The sequence below is a fragment of the Mobula hypostoma genome, chromosome 3 (assembly GCF_963921235.1).
Source record: "Mobula hypostoma chromosome 3, sMobHyp1.1, whole genome shotgun sequence".
NCBI classification, from domain to species: domain Eukaryota; kingdom Metazoa; phylum Chordata; class Chondrichthyes; order Myliobatiformes; family Myliobatidae; genus Mobula; species Mobula hypostoma.
The window spans coordinates 209,816,118-209,836,142 of NC_086099.1; the positions used below are offsets into that span (position 1 = coordinate 209,816,118).

The window sequence follows — 20,025 nt, forward strand, 5'->3', positions numbered from 1 at the left end:
GGGGGACAATGATAAATGAACTATAATCGAATGGTAGAGCCTTCAATGGGTTGAATGGCCAAATTCTGCTCCTACTGTACGTTTTATGGTCTAATACAGTGGAGTGAAAGCCCAGGATAGCACACACCAATTCTGGGGAGGTGTCTTAACTCATAACTTCTTACTTAAGTGTGAGAAGATGCCTTGGAAAGTATCTGATATTAGAAGTTTTGTAGGCATTAGGCAAAGAAACAGAAAACGTTGGAAACACTCGATGGGTCAGGCAGCATCAGTGGAAAGAGAAACAGAGTTAACACCAGATCAAAGACCCTTTGGCAACAGGAATTGTTCCAGATCAACAGCAAGATACACAGTAATATTTTTTAAGAGTTTGCATGACTTTTTGTAAAAATGATGTCCAACAAAATAAATTCTGTTTGATAATCACTTGAACATTTTTATTGAGAACAGCGTGGGAGGAGAAAAAAAATAACCCGGACTGGTTTTAATTTACAAAATCAGACAATCATCCTACCAAGAGGCATGCAAATAATGATTGGTTCATATCAGAAACAGTGGATAAACATACAAAAATAAAAATCACTTCACTCTCTGAGTGGAGCAGCGAGCAATGATTCATTCGGCCAAGAGCGTTGAAATTATCGTGTCCCTGCTTCAGTATACTGCAGAGTCTGGGGACTGATGGAAAGCTCGACTCTATGACTGTCCGGATACTGGTTCTCCTCAGCTCGAGGGAGTTCCTGCTATTCAGCACTGGGCCCATCCATACTGTGGCACATGAGGAAATCCAGTGAATACTATTGTCACTTACAGGTACTGGACTAGAGCTTGGAGAAAGGAAAACAGGATCGCTCTTTATTCCCATGCAGAACGGAGAGGGTGAGGGGGCCCATGAGTACTTTAATGCTACGAATGAACTCGAGAAGGAGAAATAAATAAGGAATCGAAGCATGGATATACAACAAGCTCGTGAACACTGAACTTCCATCAATACGACCTAATACTTGCTAATTAGGTTGGATGCAACAATAGCAGAAAATGGATTGCAGGTCGTAGTAGATTAAATGAGGAGTGCCCATCAGACTGAGTCTATACAGGTTGCAGGCACAAAACGTTCAGACATTAAGAAATGAATCAATTGTACGAAGGCAATCACAGATTGCAAATCTTCCCTTTTATGAATATCATGCAGTAAATCACAAGCTCCAACATATATGGACCCACAGCTCATGTTGGTCTATATATGAGCACACTCGCACACAAAGCATCTACGCTGGAATCATCATCACACACTCCTATTTGTTCAATCCTTGTGCATCTTATCGAGGCAGTCCTTCTGTGCTATCTCAGTGACTCCCTGCAAAGACAGAGCAAAGCAGACTGATGAAGACGGCGGCCCGCACTGAGAATTTTAGTTATGAGGAGCGTCTGTCTCGGCTGGGGGTTGTGCTCTTTTGAGACAAAGGTGTTGGATTACACTGTATAATTGTGTATTTTCTTTGCAGCTTAACTGTTATGCCTGCATGTATTTTATACAACTTCCTATATACACGTAAGTGTTTAGTATGTTTCCAAGTAGTCACAGTATGTATAAGTAATTGTTCAGTATGTTGCCTAGTAGTTACAGTTCTTTATGATTTGGAAAGTTCTCTGGTATTGTATTATTTGAATACGGGCTGTCTGATTGGTTATCTATAAATTAGAATGGGATGTTCCTTATCTATGGGGTACAAGAAAGGCAGAACATGTTGCCCACCACCTTTAGTCTTTTTTCCTGTTTTGTTCTTAGCTACTAAACTTCCCCATATAAAACTTCCACTTTCTTCCCATAAAGAGGCGACCCAAACTGAACATGATATTCCAAGTGAATGCAATATCGCAAGTAATTTCGATGCATTGCACAGTACTGTTGCCGCAGACAACATATTTTAGTGATAGTATTCCTGATTCTGATATTGAGCGTCTTGTTTTAATTTATTTCTGATGACACTGCACTCCTGAACGAGACAGCTGCTGAGGTACTGCTACAGTCCTCGTTTATATCCTCACCGCCACCGCCAGCTTCACTGCTGCCGTGTAGGTGTTGTAATGTACATACGTCACACCGGAGCGGGCGGAAGTGCCAGGCGCAGCATCTCAGTACACACAAGGTAGTCGTCAGGGCACAGTGAAATGGGGCACTCAGCTGCTCTCTCCTGTCCAGCACCTTTCACTCCATCCGCAGTTGGCAGGGTTTCCTGATGGCCACCCATTTTAATTCCACCTCCCATTCCCATTCTGACACGGAAGTCCATGGCCTCCTCTACTGCCAGGATGAGGCCACTCTCAGCAACACCTCATATTCCGTTTGGGTAGCCTCCAACCTGATGCCATGAACATTGATTTCTCTAACCGGGTAATTTCTACTCCCTCCGCATTCTCTCTGTTTCCATTTCCCATTCTGACTCCCCTCCCACCTCTTCTCACCTGCCCATCACCTCCCTCTGATGCCCCTCCTCCTTCCCTTTCTCCCAAAATCCACTCTCCTCTCCCATCAGATTCCTTTACCTTTTCCACCTATCACCTCACAGCTTCCTACTTCATCCCCTCTCCCTCACCTGGCTTCACCTATCACCCGCCAGCTTGCACTCCTTCCCCTCCTCCCGCCTTTTTATTCCGGATCCTTCCCCCGTCCTTTCCTGATGAAGGTTCTTGGCCTAAACATTGATTGTTTATTCATCTCCAGAGATGCTGCCCAACCTGCTGAGTTTCTCTAGCATTGTGTGTGTGTGTGTGTGTGTGTGTGTGTGTGTGTGTGTGTGTGTGTGTGTTAGTCCATACTGGTTTTGTAGCCTTGGCAACACATACACTAAACAAAATCAATCGTCCACCTAAATTTATAGAATGCTGTTAACACTATGAAACGTCTCATGGGGTTTCACAGGAACATAATTGTAACAAAATCATAAAATTCACCGATTAAAAAAATGAGGATAAACACTGAACAAAGATTGTTCTAATTGTGTACTTCCTTGTAAAAACTGTATAATTTACATTTATGTGTTTGAGTATGTTTTATAGTGTTTCTCTGATGCTGATTGCCTGTGATACAGCTGCAATTAAGTTTTTCATTGCACCTGGATATACGTGTACTTGTGCATAAATTTGACTCTGACTTTGAAAATACTCAGTAGGTCAGGTGGCATCTTTTTAATCAAGCCAAATTATTTCCCCTCCCCAGGTGCTGCCCGGCGTTTACAGAATCCCTTGTTTTTATTTCGGATTCCCAGCCATCTTGCTCGGCTACAAGCAGCCCGGGACTGACTTGAGCTACTTACCATGGCGAGCTGCCTTCCTATGTTCCCCATGGTCACTCCACCTGAGAAGAATATACAGGGTAGCCAGGAGCGGATGTACAGAAAGTCCGGTGATGTGTACCTGCAGTAACATGATAGAGAATCGTCTTACACCCCTGGCTTATTCACAGCACAAGAGCATTGATGGAGCATTGTATGTCGATTACGCTGGAGGGGTAAGTGAATCTCAGATAAGAGCAGGTAGAAGACAAAGTCAAAGTAAATACATGTATGTCACCATATTCTACCTTGAGATTCACCTTCCAGCATTTTATTTTATTGAGATACAGCTCGGAACAGGCCCTTCAATCCCGTTGAGCCATGCTGCCCAGCAATCCCCCAATTTTACCCCCAGCCTAATCACAGGACAACTTATAACGACCAATTAACCTACCAACCGATACGCCTTTGGGCCGTGAGAGGAAACCCACACCGTCACGGGGAGAGCCTACAAAATCCAGGCAGCGGCAGGAATTGAACCCGGGTCACTGGCACTGTACAGCGTTGTGCTAACCACTACGCTACTGTGCCACAAGCATGCATTTATATCGTTAGACGCAGAAGCAGAATTAGGCCATTCAGCCCATCGAGTCTCCCTGACATTTGGTTAAGGCCAATTTATTATCCCTCCCAACCCCATTCTCCTGCTTCCTCCCCATTTTGGATAGCAAATTATAATCGACAGAAGATTAGTTATTGCAGAGGTTCTATCTATCACAATGACTAAACATATTAATATTACTTATTTAGATGTTAGCTACTTAGCAAAGCAGATTGAATTCCATAGCCCTTGAAGTATTTGCAGTAATTTTATTAAACCCGATTGCTGCTCTTACATGATCACAGGAAAATAAAGAAATTTAATAGAATTTATGAAAACTACCCATACACAAAGACTGACAAGCAACCAATGTGCAAAAAAAAGACAAACTGTGCCTTCACAGCTCAGTACACCGAGCACAGGCGATATGGTGTTGCAACAAGTCATTGGCGAGACTGCACGTTGAATATTGCACGTAGTTCTGGTCACCCAGCAATGGGAAGGATGTTATTAAACTATTCGAGGCTGATACAAGGGGGCATAATTTTAAGGCGATTGGAAGTTAGTGTTAGGCGGTAGAGGCAGATGCATTAGGGACATTTAAGAGACTCTTAAATGTAAGATAGGCAGGTGGAAGCGAATGGTTAGATTGATCTTAGGGCAGGTTAAAACAGTCGGCACAACATCGTGGGCCCAAGGGCCTGTACTGTGCTGTAAGGTGCTAAGTTCCAACTGGAAAAGAAGCAGAAAAGATTTATAAAGCTGTTGCCATGACTGCATGACCAGAGTTACAAGGAAAAGTTGAACAGATTGGGAGTTCTTTCCCTGGAGTGTGAAAGTCAGATTTTATAGTTGTTTATAAAATCATGAGGGACATAGGTAAGGTGATACAGTCTTTTTCCCAAGGGTCAGGGAGTCTAAAACTAGAAGATATAAGTTTATAGTGAGGTGGGGACGATTTAAAAGGGATTTGAGGGGAATCTTTCACCACACCGAGGGTGGTGAGTATGTGGAATAAGCTCACAGAGGAAGTTGTAAAGACAGGTTCAGTTACAATGCTTAATATACAGGTACAGGGACAGAAAGGATTGGAGGGATAAAGGCCAAATACAGGCAAATGGGGCGAGCTCATACAGACATCTTGATCAGCATGAACCAGCTGGGCCGGTGGGCCTAAATTCATGCTGTATGTCTCTGACGCTGGCAATACTCCGGGTCAGTCTTCACCCTCGTGGGAAGTGAAACTGAGCTTACATTTCATGTTGAAGACCCTTCTGCTCTCTTCTGCAAATGGATCTCTGACCTGAAATGCTAACAGTTTCTTTTCCCCTCAGATGCTTTCTGTCCCGATGAGTGTTGCCAGCATTTACTTCAGATACTAAGCATCTGCGCTTATTTTGACTCTCACACAAATTAGCACCGATTGGCACTGCAGAAGCTTTCCAGAGTGCTTCTTGCCTCAGACACCTGGCCTCCCGTTGAAAAGTTTAGCTTTGTTCATCAGACGTACTTCAAAACATAGTGAAACGTGTTGTTTCATGCCGTCGACTAACACAGCTGGGGGCAGCCCTCAAGCATTGCTACGCTTCTGGCACCAATATAGCCTGCCTATTAGAATTTACTAACCCTAACCGTCTATCCTCGGAACATAGGAGAAAACCAGAGCGTTCAGATGAAACCCACACGATCACAGAGGGAATGTACAAACTCCTTGCATCCACACGATCACAGGGGGAATGTACAAACTCCTTGCATCCACACGATCACAGGGGGAATGTACAAACTCCTTGCATCCACACGATCACAGGGGGAATGTACAAACTCCTTGCATCCACACGATCACAGGGGGAATGTACAAACTCCTTGCAGGCAGCAGTGGGAGTTGAACCATCGATCAGTGATAGCTGGCGCTGTAAAGTGACTGCGCTAAACATTGTGCTACTGTACTGCCCCTGGAACCTGGTTGTTCCACACTGGAGGATATTTCTGCTTCTCTGTGTTAACTAATGTGAATGGTTTCCAGGGTAGATCAGTAGATCAGGCTACTGGACAGCCCAGGGATAATGAACGACTTGGTTAATGTTACTGCCATTACCACGATGGATAGTACTAACTCTCAGTGACCCGCAGTTGTAAAGGAAGGCTTGACTGTCCCACATTTACTGGTTTGTCCACTAAGCCATTACTGATGACTAGGCGAGGCTAAGCCTGTGACTTAGCATGTGCCTGATGCTCTCTCCTCTCCCTGTTCACTGGAGCCAACCTTGTGAAAAGAAGATACGGGAATTAACAGGGTAAGAGCCCACGAGCTTTTCTGATATGCTGAACCACCAAATGGTCTCCAGCAAGTCCACTCTTGCCATGTTGCTGTGCTTGGTAGGGGTTTAGAAGTTAAATCTGAACAAGGAACCAGAAATGGGGAGAGATGATGTCTCATCGAGAACTTAAAGCAAGTGAGAAGCCCATCAAGGGCGTCATGGTGTTAAACATTCACAGGAAAGCAATCACATTGTGGCATCAATAATGAACGAACAAAAAATTGAACTACTGCTGTAATAAAGATCATGGTCTTGTAGAGCAAGATTGTTACTCTTTAATAATATGGTAAACTTTTTCCTTGTCTAGTTGCCAACAGGACAAACATAAATTTTTGCTACTAGAATGTGCAATGTAGTTCAAGAGGTAGGTGCTTGCTGAAGGCGGTGCAAGAGGGGTAGGATTTTATATTTACTGTGGGGTTTGCTCAACTTCTGAATTAAATTAAATTACTAAGGCATCCGTTAGTCTTGCGAGACCATGGATCTGTGCCTGGAAAGTCTTCACTCTCCAGGGCGCAGGCCTGGGCAAGGTTGTATGGAAGACCAGCAGATGCCCATGCTGCAAGTCTCCCCTCTCCACGACACCCATGTTGTCCAAGGGAAGGGCATTAGGACCCATACAGCTTGGCACCAGTGTCATCGCAGAGCACTGTGTGATTAAGTGTCTTGTTCAAGGACACAACACGATCCCTCGGCTGGGGCTGGAACTCACAACCTTCAGGTCGCTAGTCCAATGCCTTAACCACTTGGCCACGTGCCCACACAACTTCTAAATATTGATAGTAATATACACACAGTGACCACTTTATCAGGTACTCCTGTACACCTGCTTATTAATGCAAATATCTAATCAGCCAATCATGTTGCAGCTGCTCAGTGCATAAAAACATGCGGACATGATCAAGAGGTTCAGACCAAACATCAGAATGGGGAGGAAATGTGATCTAAGTGATTTTGACTGTGGAAGGATTGTTGGTGCCAGACAGGGTGGCTTGATGATCTCAGGTACGCTGATCTCCTGGGATATTCACGCACAATATTCTCTAGAGCTTACAGGGAATGGTGCGAAAAACAAAAAAAAAAAATCCAGTGAGTGGCAGTTCTGTGGGTGAAAATGCCTTGTTAATGGGAGAGGTCAGAGGAGAATGGCCAGACTGGTTCAAGCTGACAGGAAGCCAGTAACTCAAGCAAACACGCATTATAACAGTGGTGTGCAGAAGAGCATCTCTGAACACACACTTCGAACCTTGAAGTGGACGGGCTACTGCAGTAGAAGACCATGAACATACCCTCAGTGGGTACTCTATTAGGTATAGGAAGTACCTAATAAAGTGGCGGCTGTGCATAGATGTTGTAGGTGGTGGGGCACATGGAAGAAGATAAACGATAGAATTACCAATCCAGACTCTTGTACTTACTGGTAAATGCCATTGTACACTAACAGCTGTGTGACCAGGGTTGCCACGAAGGCTATTGTAAGGCCAAGTCCAAATCCACTTCGAGAGCGATCGAAAGTCCACCACAGACCCAGAGAGAGGGCGGCCAGGGTCAACGACAACTGCATGTTATTGGCAAAATCTAATTTCTGATGAGATGCCAGAATTAAGGAAAGAATCAAATGCATCAGTGGATTGTAATGTGAGACATTGGAGCAGAATTAGACCATTCAGCCTAACGAGTTTGCTCCACTATACAGACATGGTTGATTTACTATCCCTCTCAACCCCATTCTTCTACCTTCTCCCTTTTACCTTTGGCGCCTTTACTAATCAAGAACCTATCAACTTCAACTTTAAATATACCCGATGATTTGGCCTCCACAGAATTCCACAGACTCACCACTCTCCGGCTAAAGAAATTCCTCTTCATTTCTGTTCTAAAGGGATGTCCTTGTATTCTGAAGGTGTGCCCTCTGGTTCTGGCTCCCCCACTATAGGAAATGTCCTCATCCATGTCCGTTCTATCTAGGCCTTTCAATATTTCATCGGCTTCAATGAGATTCCACTCCCCACTCACTCTTCTAAACTTACATGTACCCCTATCCCATTTGTAAGTTAAAACAAAACAATTGACAATTCGAAATGTCATAAACAATACTAAGTAATTGACATTGCGATGACTTTTAAAAAGAATTGTAAAGTTGTGGCGCTGAGATGAAACCTTGGTGACAATGCTGGACAATTGGGGTTATAGTGAGTTATTAACAAAAATTAGCTTTTAATTTGATTCCACTGAAAAATTGCTAAAGGGAATAGTCTTCACCTTAGCCAGAAGTGTAAGGAAACTAACTCAGTGGCCATCTGTTAACAATTTTCCCTACCTCAGAAGCCAATTAATTAAAAATGTAACAGATGGGCGGATTGATATCAGCTTATTTAACAATTTCCCTGAATTTCTAGTTCACTTTTACTTTCTTTTTCCTTCTTACACTAAGAATGTTCTTTCAGTTTCCTGAAGAGATTTTAAACGTCCTTGGTGCCAAGCAGTGCTGTCACTCAGAAAGAAGCCATTAGGAATGACATTGCTGCAGAATGAGACACAAGATAGATTTAGTTGTTTACAAGAGGAGGAAGGAATCATTTGTGGTTGATAATTATCCTCATTTTGGAGTAACCTCAGGAACAAGGGGTAGCAGATTAAAATGATGGGAAGAAATTAGTCAACTACAGAAAGGGCAGAGTCAAGACTTTGAAAGATAATAGTGAATTAAAACTGGGTGCAAACCAGAATGGGAACGTGAGAGATGGAGTGAGTGGGAGACTCCCGCAGGAAATCGATAACTGAGCCACTGAATATCAACCGCCCAGCTTGGCTGGAACAATTCAAGGCTAATATCGTGTGAGCAAACAGGGGAAGTAAATTGACATCAGTTCAGTCACTCAGTCTCCATAGTCCTCAGGGTAGAGAATTCTGGTTTGTCATCCTCAGGGCAAATAAATTTCTCCTCGTCCGATGTGATTGTGCTGCTGAAGAGATTCATCAGGAGACTTTCTTCCAGTCTCCATCCCCTGCCTCCTTCCAGTCTGCCCATTTTTGTTCCCTTTTCTATACCCACCCCCAGCATCCCATCACCATTTTCACCCCCTTCCCCCTACTGGTTCTACACGTGTCACCCTCTGGATCCCATTCCTCACCTATACCCACCTATATCTACCTGCTGTTACAAGGCTATTAAAGAGTTCCCTAGTATGGTAAGTTGGAACACTTAACTTGACACCTGTGATCTTGCACCTTATTGTTTACCTGCACTTTCTCTGTAGCTGTTACACTTTATTCTGTATTTTTATTGTTCTTCCTGAAAGCACTGTGCAATGATTTGATCTGTATGAACAGTATGCAAGAGCTTTTCACTGTATCTTGGTACATTTGACAATAATAATTTAAAGAATTCGAAACCAAAACCCTCGATGGTTCCCATTATCACATTCTCTACATATCAGATTCCAGCAGCGGTGGCCATTTGTGTTCATGCTTATCACCCTTCCCGATGAAGGGTCTTAGCCCGAAACATCGATTGTTAATTCCCTCAGCCTGACCTGCTGAGTTTCTCTAGCATTTTGAGTGAGTTGTTCTGGATTTCCAGCATCTGCGGAATCTCTTGAGTTGAGCTTGTGCTTCCAGCCATCACCCTCACCTCCTCCCACTTGGTCCCATCTGCCTTTATTTATCCTAGTCTAGTTTGACCTATCGCCCACTAACCTCTATCTCCCATCTACGTCCCTCCCTCTTCCCCCACCTGGCTCCATCTGTCCATCCTCCCTCCTTGGTCCATCCATCACGTACTGCCTCCTGTCTCGCCCTGCCCCCTCTCCTCATTACACCGGCCAACTCCCTCTGCACACTCGCTCCCGACGTGGGGCTCCGACCCGAAATTCCACAATTCCTCCCCTCAGCCTGACCGCCCCCCCCCACAGTAGGCTTACAAAAAAAAAAGGTGGCTAGGATTAAGCTGAGAGGAAGTTTTAAGGAGGACTCGAAAGGTTAATTTTTTTTTTATAGAGAGTGGCTGATGTCTGGAAAACATTGCCAATGAAGGTATAACTACTCCATTTAAAAGACTTTTGGACAAACACAGGCAGACCGAAGAAAGATGTGTTTCCATAACACCGTAAGACATGGGAGCAGAATTTAGGCCACTCGACACATGGAATCTATCACAGCTGATTTATGTTTGATCTCAACCCCCAGTCCAAGGCAGGCATACTCAACTACTATAGTTGGGCAAAAAGCACTAGCATGGATGCGCTGATCCAAAGGGCCTGTTCTGTGCTGCCAAGCCTCTGTGGCTCATTCCCTGTCCCTTACTCTGTGAACATTGGATCTACAGAATGACAGAAAGGTGAAGAGATTTCAGAAGTCAGGCACCACCCTGGTTCCATAAAACCACTTGGCAGAGACCCGCGGGCGAAGTTGAGTAGTAATGCTGAGGACGGCGGACATAGACGACTCTTGGCAGGAGCCTGTCGTGCCATTCACGGTTGGAAGGATACAGCACTAGCGTGGTTGATGCCAACGAAGACCGCTACGCACCTCATGACGCTCGCCCATTCCCGTTTGAACTTGTGTGGCTCTCCGAGGTGGCTGTCAATACAGGGGTACAGCAGACCCACTACAGCTGTGTGAAAGACAGAAGGTTGAAGCAGTTAGAACCAACATTTTGTTGTGAAGCATAAGAATTCCACCATCCACTCACCCCACTGGCTTTTTAACTCAACACTGATCCCAAATCCCTTGATTTCATTAACGTGCAAAAATTTTAAAACGGTAAAATGCTTAAGTGCTAAACACAGGGGATTCTGCAGACGATGGAAATCTGGAGCAAAGCACATAATATGCGGGAGGTAATCAACAGGTTAGGCAGCATCTCAGCAGAAGAGTTGTTTTGGGCTGAGACCCTTCATCAGGACTCATAAGGTTTAAATGTTTTCATATTAATGAAACTAAAGGGGCGAGACAAGCAGCCAATACATGGTAAGTGGACAGAGGAGGGAAGGGTGAGAACCTGGCACCTTGGACCTTGGTCTCGCAGATTTTCTACACTATTGGATATTACTTCTGTTATTACCTAAACAGACTTCTATTTCACTTCCTTTATTAGGATAATACATTTTTCAGTGAACACTAAAGTTATAGATGAAAATATCTCCCGGTGTAGCCTCCTCTACATTGGTGAGACCTGACATAGACTGGGGATGGGGATCAGCTTTGTCAAGTGCCTTCACTCCACCCACAACAAACAGGATCTCTGGGGGCTGACCATTTTAATCCGACTCCCCATTCCCATTCTGACGCGTCAGTCCATGGCCTCCTCTGCTGCCACGATGAGGCCATTCTCAGTTTGGAGGAGCAACACCTCATATTCCGTCTGGGTAGCCTCCAACCTGTTGGCACGAACAACGATTTCTCTAACGAACGTCGGCTAATTTCTTCCCGCAACCTCCCCTCAGTTCTCTTTTTTCCCCATTGCCCATTCTGGCTGCCTTCTCTATCACCTCCTTCTGGTGCCCCTCTTCCTTCCCTTTCTCCCACACTCCATTCTCCTATCAGGTTCCTTCTTGCTTAGCCCCTTTATTTGTTCCACCTATCACCTCCCAGCTTCTCACTTTAGCTCCCTCCTATCTTCCCATTCACCTGGTTTCACCCATCACCCCAACGGTTGTACTCCTTCCCCTCCCCCCTCCTTCTGGCTTCTCCCCCCTTCCTTTCCAGCCCTACGAAGAGTCTCGGCCCGAAATGTTGACTTTTATTTTCCTCCATAGATGCTGCCTGACCTGCTGAGTTCCTCGAGCAGCTGTCTGTGTGCTCCTGTGGGTTTTCAGCATCAGCAGAATCTCTTGTGTTTGTGTTTAGCCTCAAACCCCGATCCCCGCTGTTCCAGACCCCAACAGTGACAAGCCACAGCTGTCCCACAGTGTGGACTTTGCCCTGGCTGCACATCCTGCTTTCACTCTGGGCTCTGGGCCCCGGGCTCCCGTTCCAAACTACTGAACGAGTCAAATGCCAGATCCCGACAACGGAATTTGGGATTACTGAAGTTTTACTGCTACGTGAACAGTCAACAGGCAGTAAAGTTGGCTGCTCTGGCATAACACTGTGCTGATAGGTTTACTGGAAGTAAATTATTGTTCCAATATGTCTTTTTTTTCCAAAGAGATATGTGCGTATTGCACAGTGGTTATGTCACTGAGGTGCATATTGAGGCTCTGGACAATAGATTCAGAGCACAAGTTCAAGTCCCACCACAGCTATAAAATTGAAATTATAGGGATTTAGTTGAACTGAATAAAACCCTTGCTGTCCAGCAAACTATATTAATGGCCCTAAACACAACTCAGTAAAGCAGCCAGATAAACCTGAAAATTCTCTCTTCTCCTCTCTCCCATTGGGCAGAAGATACAAACACATACCACAAGGCTCAAGGACAATTTCTATCCTGCTGTTTTCAGGGTCTTGAATGCACCTCTTGTACAATAAGATGGATTCCTGGCTAATAACTTTGCACTTTGGACTTGGGCTCCCATTCCAATCTGCCTATCACCTCCTGCTGGGTCCACTCTTCCTTCCCTTTCTCTTATGATCCAATCTCCTCTCGTATCAGATTCCTTCCCCTCCAGCCCTTTACCTTTCCTACCCGCCTGGCATCACATATCACCCTCTAGGTAGCCTCCTTTCCCTCCCTCCCCCAACTTTTTAATCAGGATCTTCCTCCTTCCTTTTCAGTCCTGAAGAAAGGCCGTCGACTGTTTATTCATTTCCATAGATGCTGCCTGACCTGCTGAGTTCCTGCAGCATTTTGTGTGTGCAACATTCTACTTTATTGTTTACCTACACTTCACTTTTTCAGTAGCTGTTACACTTTATTCTGCACCGTTACTGTTTTATGTTATTCTATCTCAGTGCACTGTGTAATGATTTGATCTATACCAACAGTATAAAAGACAAGCTTTTCACTGTATCTTGGTAGATGTGATGATAATAAACCAACTCCAATATCCTTTCTGGGGAGGAAGTCTGTCACCCTCACCCAGTCTGGCACACTTGGGATTCCTACCTCGTCATTGTAGCATGGCGTTTAACGCAAAGCTTTACTGTGCTTGCTGTAAGATTGGGGTTTGATTCCTACAGCTGCCTGTGAAGAGTTTGAAATGTTCTCCCCAAGACTGCGCAGGCTTCCTCCAGGCACTCTGGTTTCCTCCCACATTCTAAAGATGAACAGGTTAGGGTTCGCGAGTTGTGGACATGCTATGCTGCTGCAGGAATCATGGCGACACTCGCAGGCTGCCCACCACAAACCTCGCTGATTTGATTTGATGCCAAAGGATGCATTTCACCCGCTAATCTTAAGCCTTATAGGACCTTTACCCTTAGCTTAGCAAGTGTAGCGCTCAAGAAAGGGCGAACAATAGATGTCAGCTTGTCAGAGACATCCATGCCACATGAACAAATAACTTGGCTATGGAGGCCAAGTCATTTGGGTACATTTAAAACGTAGGTTGATAGATTCGTGATGAGTAAGGGTGTCAAAGGTTACGGGGAGAAGGCAGGAGAAAGGGACTCAGAAGGAGAATAAATCAGTCATGATGGAAAGGCAGAATAGACTCAATGGGCTGAATGGCCTAATTCTGCTACTGTGTCTTATGGTCTTGTTGCATCATTGTTACGAAAGGAGCGAAACTTTCCTAAGCACAAGCAGAGACGGCATAGGTTAAGCAGCTTCGTTCTAAGTGCTCTTTTCACAGGGTGACTGGCCAATAGAGCAGTCCCCAGTATTAGATAGACAAGCAACAGTCGGCCATACTGCCACAGAGCTGCACTAACATTTACGTAGACTCCTTACTGATTCAGTTTCTCACTGAGATCAACATGTCATGATTCATCAAGAGTCCAAAATTTGCCCAGCCAGCTTCGAACACTGAGTGATGAAACTCCTTGTCTCATTTCAGGACACCCATCTTCTTGTATGGAGTTTTAGCCTGTGGTTAGTGGAAATAACTTCTTGCCTTCTGCTCTGTCAAGCGTCCCTGAACTTTGCTTTACAATGAAATCAGCTCTCTAGGATGTTAGCTCATAACACTCAGCCTTTACTGCTGGGACTAGCCTCAGGTCCCAGGAGCTAAGCTTGTAAGCCTTTGTTGCACATTCGCCAAAGTGTTATCTGAAACTAAACCTAATCCCAGTGGTTTTAACAAAGTTCTACTGATTTGTAGCATGATTCCTTTATCTTCTAACTATTTCCATTGTTGACCAATGTACCATTTACTTCCTAATTTCTTGTTGTGACTGTAATTTGTTTACAGGGATATCTAAATGCTCCCGAGTTTCTCAGCATTTGACATAGCCACCCAGGCTTGTGATGATGATCATCATCACCCATTGTCCTATGCCAACCAACCATATGGCATAGGAACAGAATTAGGCAATTCAGACCATCAAGTCTGCTCAGCCATTCCATCATGGTTGATATATTATCCCACTCAGCCCCATTCTCCTGTTTTCTCCCCGTAAGCCTGGATGTCCTTACTAATCACAAAGCTATCAACCACTTTAAATATACCCAATAACTTGGCCATCACAGCTGTCTGTGGCAACGAATTCAGATTCACCACCCGCTGGCTAAAGATATACCTCCTTGATTCTGTACTAAAGGGATGTCCCTCTAATTTGCGGCTGTGTCCACTAGTCCTAGACTCCCCAATACAGGAAACATCCTCTCCACATCTATTCAATCTAGGGCTTTCAATATTCAATAGGTTTCAATGAGACCCCTCCACCCTTCATTCTTCTAAACACCGGTGAGTACAGACCCGGAACCATCAAATACTCATACTTTAACTCACTCTTTGTAAAGCAGTCTCCTGGTGCCTTCTGTTTAAGCTAATTAAGATTATTTTGATCGGCTTATTTAAGTGGATGCCTGACTAGCACTAATCACGGGGTCCTAGTTTTGAGAATGTTACTTCTCGCAGAATCGCTTGACTGCGCCACCAATGTTCTTTTGGAATAAACTCTTGTCGATGTCTCTACATCGGAGTCTGCTTTCCCTCTGCACTTGGGTTCTGATATTGCCAGCGCACTTTTTAACAAAATTCCATGGATATGTAGAATTTTTGCATCCACCTCACAGCTTATGTTCCTCCCTAGCTCTGAATCATCAGCAAACTTGGATCAATAACTCTCAGCCCCTTCATTTCGGACTTTAAGACATAACTAAACAAATAACAATTGCCTTTATTGGATTGATATTTGCTGATCCACACATCTGACACATTAATTAAACATGGGATTGAAAGGAGCCTGAGGTCAGTTCTGTGGCCACTGCATTGCTCTTGCATGAACTAGTACCTCAGTTCCTCCAGCTTAACTTGTGAATAGAGGACATGGACATAAAAAGTCAGAACTTCACCCTGAAGGTTGTATAAGGTTTAGCATAGTGACTTTAAAAAAAAATTCAGACTATACTCCCTGTCGCACCTTGAGCAAAAAAAAAAAAGATTTGCTTCCTTTCCATCCTGATGACAGGTCTTGGCCCAAAACACTGGCTGTTTATTCCCCTCTATAAATACTGCCTGACTTGCTGAGCTCCTCCAACATTTTGAGAGTGTTACTTTCACATAGTATGCTCGGCATCTTGGCTTGTCAGCCCGTCCTAGTGGAGAGGCTTGTGAGTTCTAGAGAATGCAGTCTGGAGTTTAGCTTCCTGGTAGGGTCACCCATGACGGTAAAGTTCCAGATAAAAATCAATTCAACCAAGACCTCACTGTTGGAGCTGGCAGATTGGCTATGAAGGCAGGGGATAGTTGCAGCAATGATGTTTCCCAACTCATCTTGCCACTGGAATCTGATCCCAAATAGCCAAGGACTGTGTGTTATCTGCTGAAGGAATCCACCCCAAATGATAACTCTTTCAAACTACATCATACTTGGTGAGTCATTGACCTTCTAGTATGCCTGGCACCTCGTTTATATGTTTCACAGGCTATTGCCCAGCTCACTGTAATGTCGTCATGAGCTCCTCACACAACGTAGGGAAGAACCTGCCCACAGAAAAAAATATAGCCAGCTGTTCCCTTAATTGATGAAATGGACCTTGGCAGCTGAGCTGTCTCACTTCCTTAGTTTTCATTCTCCTTTTCAAGTGGCATGTTGTACATAGCAACCAATCACGAGTAAATGTCCCCTCTCACCAGTTTCAGCTGGGCCAATGAAAACACGGCGACCGCTTCCGCAAGGCTCCGCCCCCTCCAACAAGTTGCAATTTCATGCAAATTCAGCGACACGTGGCGCGGAACAAACATCCCAAAACATTAGATACTGAACTAGGCAAATAGACCGCAATCCTCTAGCTGTGTTTAAAAACATCCCCACCAACCTTCCGTGTAAATGGATACAAAAATATAGGTACCATCCATTCAAAAATTTTGAAGGTTAAATGTCTTACGATTTTTTTGGGGAAAACCCCAACATTTTCAAGTTTTCAGATTCTTACTGTGCCGCACTTCCTCCCTTCTGTAAGTACAGAACCTTTAATAATATTTAATTCATTCTCAGGACTTTGGTTTCTGAGATGGGAATTTTTGCAAATTCTGTCTTCGAGAGAGGATGCTGAATCGGAGTTGCTTTTAATGCAGCAAGTTTTAGAGGAGTGTATGAAGGAAGAATTTGGGGCTCTGGCGCCTCACCAAAATAAGGAATTATTTGGAAAAAAGTATCTTCGAGAAAAATACATTCTTTTTGCCTTTACAAGAGCGGAACGGTTTTAAGTTCTTTGAGTCAGATCTACTAATCGCTGATGGGTCCGCATTTTAACTGCAAATGTTTGCAACTGATAATATACCCGGTTATGGCCAAATGTGAAATACCTACTGTGTTAATTTTAGATTTCTTTGTATTACAAATAATCCCCACTGCCAGCAACCGATGACTGGATGCGAGAGACCTCTTAAGCTTACTGTCAAACTTAACTGGTGAAACATCTTAGAACGGAAACTTTAACCAATCTTGCCTGGCCTAAGTGTTAGAGCATTCTCTAACACTTTACTGATTTTGATTACGCATTTGGGCCAGGGCTGAATAGAAACTGAAAATGCTTCTCTCTCTCGTAAAGGTTAAAACAGTACCAAATTCAAACTCTTTCCAGAAAACTCCGCACTGTTGAAGGATATGTAAGTCTTGCTAAATTAGGCGGGACACCTTGCCCCGAAGGGACCCCGTCTCCCACAGGAGCACCAGTCCTTCCCACTCCCTCATTCTTACCTGCTGCCGTGCCGCAACAAGGTGGCACCCACCAGGCCGAAGAGAAGATTGTGGCGATGACTTCTTCGGGGAACAGGGTGACGTGCCTCTGGATCTGCAGCAAGTTTAATACGAGAGCCAGGAAGACTCCCACGGTGAAGAGCACCAGTCCCCGCCGCAGTAAGTTCATGGTACTGCCGCTGGCTAGCGAGCAGTAGGCACTCGCCATCACCGAGGTGAGGATAGTCATCATTTCGTGCGCCTTTGCCACCAGCTGCGTGCCGCTGGAGATGTTCTCTGGCCTTCGCGCCCGGCCGCAGTTACACGCCCAGCAGGTCTCCTCAACCCTTGACATCTGGTTCAGGGGCAATTCTTAGCGTGGAGCTGTGCGAGAATCACCTTAGGTGATCGGGCAAACAGAATACAGTTAGGCTGGTCTCACTAACATGGCAATGTCTCAAATCCAAGTCCCAAACTTTGCGAATTGACAACAAAACCCAGACACAACAAAACCATAAACACCGCTGACATAAATTTAAATTAACAAGTTTTTGCTGGGAAGTTTAATTTCAAGAAAGGGTCTGTAAAACAGATTCCAATTTCATTTTACTGTCATTTTCGGGAGTAACGTCGCCAACGTCTGAAATAAAGGCAGAGTAAATTACAATAAATTAGGTCATGGTTACGATCCGAAATCAGAGCGCCGGAGGCAAAGATTAAACCATTCTACTCCCTTCAAAATCTAACATATGCCCGCTGTATCTGTGGAGACGGGGCTGTATCGCGAGTTAACGCGTTACAGCAATGAAGCCCAAGCCACGAAGTAACTAAACGTAGACCTACCATTCAAGGTGTTCATTCACACTATTGAAGTCTGCGTCCTGGAAGGATGTTTTCTTTTTTATAAATATACAAGTTTGCTGTCGATTCTGTTCCTCTGCCGCTGCCTTACATTGTTTGCTAAATTATTAGGTCACATCCTGCACGGATCTATTCATACGGCGCAGACAGACGAGCGGTCAAAACAATCTGTCTGGTGAGCGCGGTGGAGCCAATGGCTGCCTGGCGGCCCATATGACGTTCAGGACACACCACTGGCTGCATCGTCCCATTCACATTCCTCTTCCTCCTGCAGAGGCGAGAGGCAGCTAAGCCCCACCTCCTCGCCCGGGCATCACCCGTTCTACGCATCACTCGTCAGTTCCTGAGCGCACCGCGCAGGAGGTGGTGTGACAACCCGGCTTCCAGCGATGAGTGAGCCTCGGGCAGTGGACAACAAATAAAATTTAAAACAAAGGGATTGGGAGTGGGGGAAACAAAAACAGGCAAGAATTTGAAAACAGGCGAAAGAGGGAGGTTACGTGAAAAATCATGACACACTCGCGCAAAGAAACCGAGGAGCGGAGACACTATCTAGGACAATGTCAGCGACCTCCTGACTCACGGTCAAAGACTTTACAACTCCTGTTCTCAGTATTATTTTTGTATTTACACATTTTCTTTTTCTTTTGCACATTGATTGTTTGTCAGTCTTTATGTATAGTTTTTTTTTGTAAGTTCTATTGTATTTCTTTATTTTCCCCTAAATTCCAAAAAAATCTCAAGTTAGTATACTGTACGTACTTTGATAACTACTTTAAACTTTGGACATGCACACTTGGTGTGTTACTTTATCAAAGACACAAAAGGAAAACATTGGGCCCATGGGCCCTCAGTCATAACAGAAGACATTGGTATCATTTCCTTCTTCCTTAGTGGTTCCCAAACTTACACTTTCTCACATACTTTGAGACTAGCAACTCTTTTGACAGGCAAACCGTGTATTATAGCTGATTGTGGAATCAGAAAACAATTAGCAAACAGGAGGTTGTTCACCCCCTTCTCATCTGAGCCGTGAAAGAAAGCTACCCAACTTCATCCCACATTTGAGAGGTTAATCATGACCACAAGGCTGTGTGCTTAGCCTGCACCTCTACTCGCTTTATACTAATGGCCCTGAGGCTAAGTACAGCTCCATATTTAAGTTTGCTGATACCGTTGTTGGCCGAATCAAAAGTGGTGACAAATGGGCGTGTAGGAGGGAGATTGTAAATCTGGCTCAATGGTACCACAATAGCATCTCACTCAACGCCAGCTAGACCAAAGAGCCTGATTATTGACAACAAGAGCAGGAAGCTGGAGGTCCATGAGCCAGTCCTCATCAGGGGATCTGAGGTGGAGTGAGTCAGCAACTTTAAATTCCTCGGTGTTATCACTTCAGATGACTTGTCTGGGACCAGCATGTAAGTGCCATTATGAAAACAGCACAGCAGCACCTCTGCTTTTTCGGAAGTCTGCACAGATTCGGCATGTCATCTAAAACTTAGACAGACTTCAGTAGATGCACGGTGGAGAGTATCCTGACTGGTTGTATCATGGCCTGGTATGGAAACATCAATGCTTGCGAATGGAAAAGCCTTTAAAAAGTGGTGGATACAGCCCAGTTCATTGCATGTAACTCCCTCCCCATTAAGCACACCTACAAGAAGCGCTCCCACATGAAACTTGCATCCATCATCAAAGATCCCCATCATCCAGGCCATGCCATCTTCTCACATAG

At 44.6% G+C, this 20,025-nt stretch overlaps 1 protein-coding gene across 1 annotated transcript; it reads right to left on the reverse strand.

Moving 5' to 3' along the window:
- Positions 1–417: 417 nt before the first annotated feature.
- insig1 (insulin induced gene 1) lies at positions 418–18,491 on the reverse strand. Its single transcript, XM_063044432.1, has 6 exons — positions 18,270–18,491; positions 17,448–17,825; positions 10,685–10,809; positions 7,613–7,779; positions 3,318–3,417; positions 418–1,357 (listed from the first exon to the last, which is right to left on the reverse strand). The coding sequence occupies exons 2-6, from the start codon at positions 17,779–17,781 to the stop codon at positions 1,304–1,306; spliced, it is 780 nt and encodes a 259-aa protein (XP_062900502.1). The 5' UTR covers positions 17,782–17,825; positions 18,270–18,491; the 3' UTR covers positions 418–1,303.
- Positions 18,492–20,025: the final 1,534 nt, after the last annotated feature.

What these genes read in the sequence shown, in the direction of transcription:
- insig1 (XM_063044432.1), bottom strand. Translation starts at nt 17,781, where the DNA reads ATGTCAAGGGTTGAGGAGACCTGCTGGGCGTGTAACTGCGGCCGGGCG. An exon ending in GCATCAACCACGCTAGTGCT is followed by an intron (nt 7,780 to 10,684) that starts GTATCCTTCCAA and finishes GCATCTCATCAG; the next exon opens with AAATTAGATTTTGCCAATAA. An exon ending in TAGGAAGGCAGCTCGCCATG is followed by an intron (nt 1,358 to 3,317) that starts GTAAGTAGCTCA and finishes CTGTCTTTGCAG; the next exon opens with GGAGTCACTGAGATAGCACA.